A 9245-nucleotide genomic window follows, 5' to 3' on the forward strand; every position below is an offset into this window, starting at 1 on the left:
CGGGAGGGATCCGGCGGGAGCGGCAGTGGACAGAAGGGTCGCGCGGCCGGAGCAGGGCGGAGCGGGGGACCCAGGCTAAGGGACCGGCTGGGGTGGGACCGGCTGGGGTCGGGCCGGGGGGTTCCGAGCGAGGGGGCAGGGTCCAGCCCGGGTCGCAGCAACTTGGCATCATTTTCCTGTCCCGGTTCCGTCCTGTTCGGATGGGCCCAGCCCGGTTGCTAGGTGACCCTCCCGGGACGAGAGGTCCGGCCCGGGTCCGGACGAGGGGGAACGGACCAGGACAACGATGGTCCCAGAGGGGACTGACCTGCAGCCCGCCCCCCAGCCCCTACCCCCGGCCCCCTTTCCCCCCGGGAACGCTTCAGAGGGTCAGAGTTCTCCCACCTCTGGGCGGTGAGGGTCCAGCCCCCAACCCCATGGATTGGCCAACCCCTCCCCTGACCAGTGGTCGGACTAAGACTTCCCAGGGACTCTTTCTAAAGCTCCATCTGTGGGACTCCCCCAGCCCCCCATGGTGATTTCCCCGCAGACCCCTCCCCTGACAGGGGCTGGCCTCAGCAACAGCGAGCCCGGGCCATGAAGATGCCCCTTTGAGCAGTGTTTTGGGTGGGGGGTGGGGGGAGAAGAAAAGGCAGGGACCAGATTAGGGGGAGTGGTCACAAAGGGGGTAATGGGCTAAAGCAACTCTGTCAGGTCCGGATCCCTTGGCACAAACTCCCTCTCCCCCTAGAATACCCACCTTGTTTTTCCTCTCTGGGGGTCTGTCAGTTACAAGAGTAGGATAGGAGAGGGGCTGGCCGGTATTGTGCGTGTGGGCTGGGTGTCTGTCTGTCCTGGAGGGGAAAGAGAGGATATGCCTGGGAGGGAGGTGGGAGGTGAGCGTGTCTCTTTGGGAGGGGAATAGGTGTGGGATCTATCTGGGAGGGAGGTTGGAGGGGCGTCGTGTCTGGGAAGGTAGTGGACCTGTCTGTTAAAGTAGTTTTTTGGGAGGTGGGTCTGTCTAGGAGGGCTTTGGAGGATTCCACTCAAGGAGAGGATCTGCTGACCAGGGCACCTTGCCCCTCCACAGACTCTCAGACCCCCGTTCCCTCACTGGCCTCCTCCTCCCCGGGGGTCTCCCCCTCCCCCTGCTTGAGTGGATGGGATTCCATACTCAACTCTCCTGTTTCAGGTGGACACAGCAGAATTGAGACAGGATCCCAGTTCGACCAGGCAGGGCATGTTCCCTTCAAGTGGACAGCTAGGACCCCAGGAGGCCGAAGAGGATCCCCCCATGATGGAGCCCAGGACCGAGAACGAGGAGGATGATCACTCGGTGATGATCGTGAGTGACCCCAGCCACCTTTTCTCAAAGAAGATCTTTGGGTCAACCTATCAGCTGTGTGTAGAGAGCACCTACTGAGTGCACAGCACTCTACTGAGCACTTGCAAGAGAACAATGGAGTTAGGTGATGCAATCCCTGCCCTCAAGGAGCATCCAGTCTGGGCAGAAGACGGGGAGACAGACATGCATTATTTACATATAGAGTGGGAGGAAGAACAGAAATACATTAGGAAGAAGTAAGAGTATGTCAGGATGAAATAGCTGAGTAAGTACACAGGACTAGACTTACCCATAGACATGCCGAGGGGGCTGCTGGGGTAGCTGCTGCTCTATCCACTAACACCCGCTACTTCTCGTGATAGGGATCTTGTCTACTAGTTATATTGTACTCTGATGATTGTGGTAATGATTATGGCATTTGTTAAGCACTTACTATGTGCCAGACACTGTACTAAGTACTGGGGTGGATACAAGCAAATCGGATTGGACACAGTCCCTGTCCCACGTGGGACTCACAGTTTTGATCCCTATTTTACAGATGAGGTAACCGAGGCACAGAGAATTTAAGTGACAATAGACAAGTGGCAGAGCTGGGATTAGAACCCATAACCTTCTGACTCCCAGGCTCGTGCTCCATCCACGGATGCCATGCTGCTCCTCTACTCTGCCTAGTGCTTAGTACAATGCTCTGCACAGAGTAAGCGCTCAGGAAATACCATTGATTGACTGACTGATTAGGTTGGAAATAAATCAGGGAGGCCTCCTGGAGGAGGCTGGTCATTACGAGGCTTTGAAAGGGAGGAGGGCTGTGGCCTGACAGGGATGCGGGCAGGGAGTCCCGGGCCAGGGGAGGGTGTGAGCCAGGGGTCAGCCGGGGGACAGCCAAAAGCTCAGGCTGGGGAGGAGATGAGCTGGGCCCGGTTAACTGGGTTGTCCTCTCTTTTCCAGCTGTGCGGGATACTAAGGAATTTCTTTTCCATTTCCCCTAGGACACAGCCCCTGCAATGTCCCCAGAGCCAGCAGGACCCGCTCTCCTGCTCAGCAACCCATCCTGCGGCCTGGCTGATGGCCTCCCCTCCCCCGGCCACCGGCAGGAGCTCTTCCCGGCATGGCATGGGCCCCTACGGGTGGCCAGCAGCCTGTCTCTGGGTGCCTTCATCTACACCTTCCTGCGAGATGTAGTGCAGCCGTACGTGTCCTCCAGAGACAACGTCTTTTACAAGGTCCCCGTGCTGGTGGCGAACAAGATGTTGGCTGACGTGGCGCTCACGCTGCTGGCCCTGGTCTACCTCCCCGGCGTGCTGGCCACTGCCTGCCAGCTGCTCCGTGGCACCAAGTACCGGCCCTTCCCGGCTTGGCTGGACCACTGGATGCGGGCGAGGAAGCAGCTCGGCCTTCTCAGCTTCTTCTTCGCCGGCCTGCATGCTCTGTACAGCCTTTCCTACCCTATGCGCAGGTCCTACAGATACAAACTGCTCAACTGGGCCTACCAGCAAGTAGGTGTCACCCTCCTGTCCTCCCTCTCCTCCCCACTCACCCTCTTCCCCTCCTTCCTGCTCCCTGTCTCCAGTCCCTTCTTCCTACTTCTCTCCCTCTTAGGTTGAGAGACCTCACCCCAAAGGAACAGGGACTATGTCTAATTCCCTCCTGTGTGTTAGTAGAGTGCTCTGCATACAGTAAGTGCTCAATAAATTCTATCACTATTATAAGCACTTACTACGTGTCAAGCAAGCACTGTTCTAAGTGCAGGAGTAGATACCTAATCAATTTGGACTCAGTGCCTATCCCACATGGGGCTCACAGTCTTAAATCCCCATTTTAGAGAAGCAGCGTGGCTCAGTGAAAAGAGCCCGGGCTTGGGAGTTAGAGGTTGTGGGTTCTAATCCTGGCTCCACCACTAGTCAGCTGTGTGACTTTGGGCAAGTCACTTAACTTCTCTGTGCCTCAGTTACCTATCTGTAAAATAGGGATTAAGACTGTGAGCCCCAAGTGGGACAACCTGATCACCTTGTATCCCCCCCCCCCCCCCAGAGCTTGGAACAGTGCTTAGCACATAGTAAGTGCTTAACAAATACCATCATCATTTTACAGATGAGATACCTGAGGCCCAGAGAAGTGAAGTCATGGCCCAAGGTCACACAGCTGTCAAGTGGCAGAGCTGGGATTAGAACCTATGACCTTCTGACTCCCAGGCGCATGCTCTATCCACTTCACAATACTGCTTTGCCGACTACTACTACTAGTAGTAGTAGTAGTAGTAGTAGTAGTAGTAGTAGTAGTTTCTTTTTCCTATTTCCTCTCTTCCTCTCTCCCACCACCCACCCCAACCATCTCCTCTTTCCGTGGTTCATTAGAGCCCTGCCCAAGGTTTCAGGATTTTCGGTCAATTTTTATAGTGAAAATACATTTCCTTGAATCCCTTTGGCCTTTTCATTTTCTCAAAGCGCTGGCACATCATTACTTCATTTTTATCCTTGCAGCACCCCTGGAAGGTAGAAAGAGGTAGGTGCTATTATCTCCATTTTACAGATGAAGAATCTGAGGCCCAGAGAGGTCACTTAACAGGTGAGGTGCAGACCTGGGACTAGAGCTAGGTTCCCGAGTTCCAAGAATCATACTTTCTCCATTGTGCCACACCGACTAGCTGCTGCCCTGCTTTCGAGTTCAGACAAGCTACACTGTACCTGCCATTTGCAAGTGCTGTACCAAGTACCCACCATGTGCAGAGCACTGTACTGGGCACCTCCTGCGTGCAGAGTGTCAAACGTGACAGCACACACTAGAAGTAGCAGCCATGGTCCCTGTCCTTGAGAAACCGATGGTCTAATGGAGCAGGCTTGTCAGTCTATCCATTAATCAATCAACCAATCGATGACATTTATTGAACGCTTACTGCGTGCAGATGGATGGGAGTCCCATAGGTCAGCCCTCATCGCTCTTTCTGCAGGTCCAACAGAAGAAAGAAGATGCCTGGGTCGAGCATGATGTTTGGAGAATGGAAATTTACGTCTCCCTGGGAATCCTGGGGCTGACCCTGCTGGCCCTGCTGGCTGTGACCTCCATCCCCTCTGTCAATGACTCTCTGACCTGGAGGGAGTTTCGGTGGATTCAGGTAAGGGTCAAACTGAGCTGGCCCTTCACTTCAGACAACAGAAGCCCCCTGTCAGAGGGCAGGGGCCCCCCCCCGCTGCACCCCGCCAGCCCCTCTCTGAGCACAGGTTCTCCCCCCAGCCCCTCTTAGGGCCTGGGAGTCACAGCAAGGCTTGCCACATGCCTGCTGTGGGACCTTGGGTAAGTCACTTCACTTCTCGGTACCTCGATTTCTTCACCTGTAAAAAGCTTTCCCCTTAGACTGTGAGCCCCATGTGGGACAAGGACTATCCCAGTGCTTAGTACAGTGCTTCGCATATGGTAAGCACTTAACAATTACTATTATCATTATTATTATTACAGGGTCCTCCTAGACCCTCTCTGTGGACAGGGTCGTCCCCCCCAGACCCTCTAGGAGGAGATTCCTATCCCAAACGGAGGCGGAGTCCTGGCAGGGTTTATTTTTGTCTTTGGAGAAATATATTATGGGGCTCTTGTTTGCAATGACCCTTTGGGCTGTGAATCCTCCAAGAATGTCCTGGTGGGCAAGGCCACCCTGGCCCTCCTGGGGGTCAGCTAGTGGAGAGTCTGGAGGAGCTGGTGCAGTTAGGAAGACCCCACCCAGAGGTTGCTGTGGCCCCATTTGGCAGCAAATTGTCAAGGACCCAATTTACTTATTAATAATAATAATAATAGTATTTGTTAAGTGTTTACTATGTCCCAGGCACTGTACTAAGCACTGGGGTAGATACAAGCAAATCAGGTTGGACACAGTCCCCGTCCCACGTGGAGCTCACAGTCTCAATCCTCATTTTACAGATGAGGTCACTGAGGCTCAGAGAAGTGAATTGACTTGCCCAAGGTCACAGAGTAGACAAGTGGCATAACAAGGATTAGAACCCATGACCTTCTGACTCCCAGCCCCGTGTTCTATCCACTACACCATACTTGTAACCACCCCAGCACTTAGTACAGTGCCTGGCAAGTAGTAAGCACTTAACAAATACCACACACACATAGAAAAGGACTAGTGTTGCCAGGCAGTGAGATTCTCACCCCAGCTTGCAGGATGGCAAACAGCAACCCCAGGTAATGAGATTCTCCTCCTCGGTTTGCAGGGCTGGTGAATGACAACCCCGGGCAGTGAGGTTCTCCCCCTCCCCTAGCCTGCAGGGCCAACGAACGCCAACCCCGGGCAGTGAGATTCTCCCCACCGGCCTGCAGGGTGGTGAACAGCACCCCGAGGCTGTCATGGGGCAAATCGGCATTGCTGAATACCTGAATAAGGGCACCTCGGAAGCCAGATGCCAATCCACACCCTGCTGTGGCTTCCTACAGAGCCTCTCTCCTGGAATGGAGATACAGACTTCCTCAGTTCAGTCCTGGATAACATTTAGATCTAGATATCTTCAAGGCTCCGCTTGGCCGAAGGAAACATCTTTTAATGGCCAGAGATTTCGGGAAGATTGTAGAACACCCTGGAAATCATTATGGGAAATCTTAATTCCGTGAGAGGGGGACTTTCTAAGGGGGCATCCCAATCTCCACCCCAGCCCTGGTCTGGGCCCTGAGCCCCAACCACCTGACCCAGGCCAGCCCCAGTCCCTAGCCCCTAACCCCAACCCCAGCCCCAATCCCAACCCTTATAACTCCTGTGTCAGCACTGTTGCCCCGGGCCACCCCAGCCCCCATCCCTAGCCCTAGCAAAGCCCAGGCCGAATCCAAGTGCACATGGATGGCTTCACTGTTGGTATGCTTAGGGAAGCCAGTGGGAGGGGAGCCCTCTGGTCCCTGTCCTGGATGGCTTCACTGTTGGTACGGTTAGGGAAGCCAGTCGGAGGGGAACCCTCTGGTCCCTGTCCTGAGCTCCGAAAGCCCAGGAACTTGGAAAAATGAGCTGGGGATCAGGGGCAGCCAGGGAGGCCCTCGCCTGGCCCTTTCATCATGGCTTCTGCCCTCTCATGAGCTCTTCTTCTGCCCTTTTCCTCCACAGAGCAACTTGGGGACAGCATCCCTCCTTGTGGGCACGACCCACGTGTTTGTCTTCACCTGGAACAAGTGGGTGCACCCAAGCCAGTTTGTGTGGTACACTCCGCCCACCTTCCTACTCATTGTGCTCCTCCCGTTGGCAGTCCTGGTGGGCAAAGCTATACTGGCCCTCCCGGGTATCAGGTGGAGGGTCCAGAGGATCCGGCGTGGTTGGGAAGACCCTGCCCACAAATTGCCAGAAGACGTGGGATCCAGACTGTAGAGAGGTCGGAGGGCAAGCAGGTGGACTGGTGATTTTCCTGGATTAACTTAGTAGCGATGGGCGTCGGTCAGTTCATTTCAGAAGATACGGTCCTTTTCAACCCTCTGGTTTTTTTCCCATTTGTTTGGATCTGGGGAGACATAACTGAAACACAGATGCTTCCTTTTTAATTTGGCTCATCATCGTCACCACCATCATTGAGAGCATTTAATGGGAACTTACTGTGAACAGAGCGCTTTATAGGGTGCCCATTGTAGACAGAGCGCTGAACTGGGTGCCCACTGTGGACAGAATGCTGTATTTGTTGCATATTGTGAGCAGAGCACTGTCCTAGGCACCTGCTTTGGGCAGAGTGCTGTCCTGAGTACTTGGGTTCGTCCAAAAGGAGGAACAAGCGTGATCCCTGCCCCCAGGGAGCTCCCGATCTAATGGGATGGTAAAGAACGAATGTGTCTCATGGGGGCTGGCATTGACATTTTCTAGTCTGCAGGGCATCTGCAATCTGTTGATAAAATACCTGTTTCAGAAACCACTAAACATCTGTTTACCCAGGCAAAGGCAGTTACCCGGACAATTGTCTGGACAGTTGTGTCAAAGGCTCTGCCACGCTCTCCGACTCCCTGCCCGATTCTTTGGCAGTGATGCAGATGGGGACACGAGGCCTTGGACAGTTTGGTTTTCACCCATGCTACCTGGTCCCGTCTGAACCCCGAAAGTTTCCACATTTTGAGCAAACTGGCAAGTCGATCTGGTCTTCCCTCCTCCCTGTTCCTTGACCAGGAAACCTCTGCAGGGCAGGTCCAGATCCCGACCCAGATCCCTTGGTCTCATAGAGTCATCATCATCATCATCATCAACAATGGCACTAATTGAGTGCTTACTATTCATTCATTCATTCAATTGTATTTATTAAGTGCTTACTGTGTGCAGAGCACTGTACTAAGTGCTTGGGAAGTACAAGTTGGCAACATATAGAGATGGTCCCTACCCAACAACGGGCTTACTATGTGCAGAGCACTGTACTACTAAGCGTGTGGGAGAGGACAATACAACAGAGTTGGCAGATAGATCCCTGCCCACAACAAACTTACAGTCTAGAGGGGGAGACAAGCATTAATATAAATAAGTAACTCACAATATATAATTTAATCATACGTACATAAGTGCTGTGCATCTGGATCCGGATCCCCAGACCCAGGATGCAGTCCGGGATAGGTATGCCCCATCCGTGATCCCTGGCCGCCCCTGAGGCAGTCGAGATTCTGGCTGGGCCCTGGAGGAGCCACAGGCCGGAAGATGATAAGGGAGGAAAAATAACAATAATAGTAATAACAATCATTATGGTCTTGTTAAGTGCTTACTATGTGTCAAGCACTGTTCTAAGCAACAGGGTAGATTTAAGTCAATCAGGTTGAACACTACCTGTCCCATATGGGGCTCACAGTCTTAATCCCCATTTTACAGATGAGGGAATTGAGGCACAGAGAAGTTAAGTGACTTGTGCAAGGTCACACAGCAGACATGTGATGGAGCCAGGATTAGAACCCAGGTCCTTCTGACTCCCAGGCCCCAGCTGTAGCCACTAGGCCACGGGAACCAGCTGAGAACCCTCTCCCTGCCACGCTCACTGCTACCCAGAGCTGGGCACAGGAATCCACAGTGGCCCCAGCACAGGAGGAGGAGTGTTCTGGCTACACTGTAGAAGAGGAGGAGGAGGAGGAGGAGGAGGAGGAGGAAAAAGAGGAGGAGGAGGGAAGGAGAAAGTCCAGGCTGGGAGTCAGGTCTCTCAGCAGCCCCCACCCACAAGGCCTGAGTCACAGGCAGTGGGGAAAGAGATGGGGAACTGCCCAGCAGTCAGCAACAACTGCGTGGCTCAAAGCCAGCCCACGACTGGGCCGGGGAGCCTCGGGGGAATTCCTGGGGGCTCTGGAGGGGGTTGGAGTGGCCAGGGTCAGGAGCGATGCAGATTCAGTTGGTCACCAGGGTCCCCCCACTCCTGAAGAGGCCTAGGACAGATCAGATGAGGGACAAGGCCAAGATACTCTCATTCATCTATTCATTCATTTGATCGTATTTATTGAGCATTTACTGTGTGCAAAGCACTGTGCTAAGCACTTGGGAGAGTACAATATAAAAACAAGCAGACAGATTTCCTGCCCACAGTGAGCTCATAGTCTAGACAGGGAGACAGACAATACTATAAATAAATAAATACATACATACATACATAAATTACAGATATATACATATGTCCTGTGGGGCTGGGAGGGAGGATGAATCTTCCTGAGCAAGTCAGGGCGACGCAGAAGGAAGTGGGAAAAGAGGAGAGGAGGGTTTTATCAGGGAAGGCTTCTTGGAGTAGATGTGCTTTCAATAAGGCTTTGAAATGGAGGAGAGCAATTATCTGACAGACAGAAGGAGGGTGTTCCAGGCCAGAGGCAGGATGTGGGTCAGAGGTCAACAGCAAGATAGACGAGATGGAGGTACAGTGAGAGGGTTAGTATTAGAGGAACAAAGTGTGTAGGCTGGGTTGTTGTAGGAGGGGGCAAGGATGACTGCGGCCTGAAGTTGCCGCCCGCT

At 53.4% G+C, this 9245-nt stretch overlaps 1 protein-coding gene across 1 annotated transcript; it reads left to right on the forward strand.

Moving 5' to 3' along the window:
* The first annotated feature begins 1188 nt into the window (after positions 1-1188).
* STEAP1 (STEAP family member 1) lies at positions 1189-7197 on the forward strand. The gene is made up of 4 exons (XM_038770705.1): positions 1189-1324; positions 2314-2820; positions 4272-4436; positions 6408-7197. Exons 1-4 carry the CDS (start codon positions 1220-1222, stop codon positions 6663-6665), a joined length of 1035 nt encoding a protein of 344 aa, XP_038626633.1. The 5' UTR covers positions 1189-1219; the 3' UTR covers positions 6666-7197.
* The last annotated feature ends 2048 nt before the right edge of the window (positions 7198-9245 follow it).

Source organism: Tachyglossus aculeatus, chromosome 2, assembly GCF_015852505.1.
Source record: "Tachyglossus aculeatus isolate mTacAcu1 chromosome 2, mTacAcu1.pri, whole genome shotgun sequence".
Classification (NCBI taxonomy): Eukaryota; Metazoa; Chordata; class Mammalia; order Monotremata; family Tachyglossidae; genus Tachyglossus; species Tachyglossus aculeatus.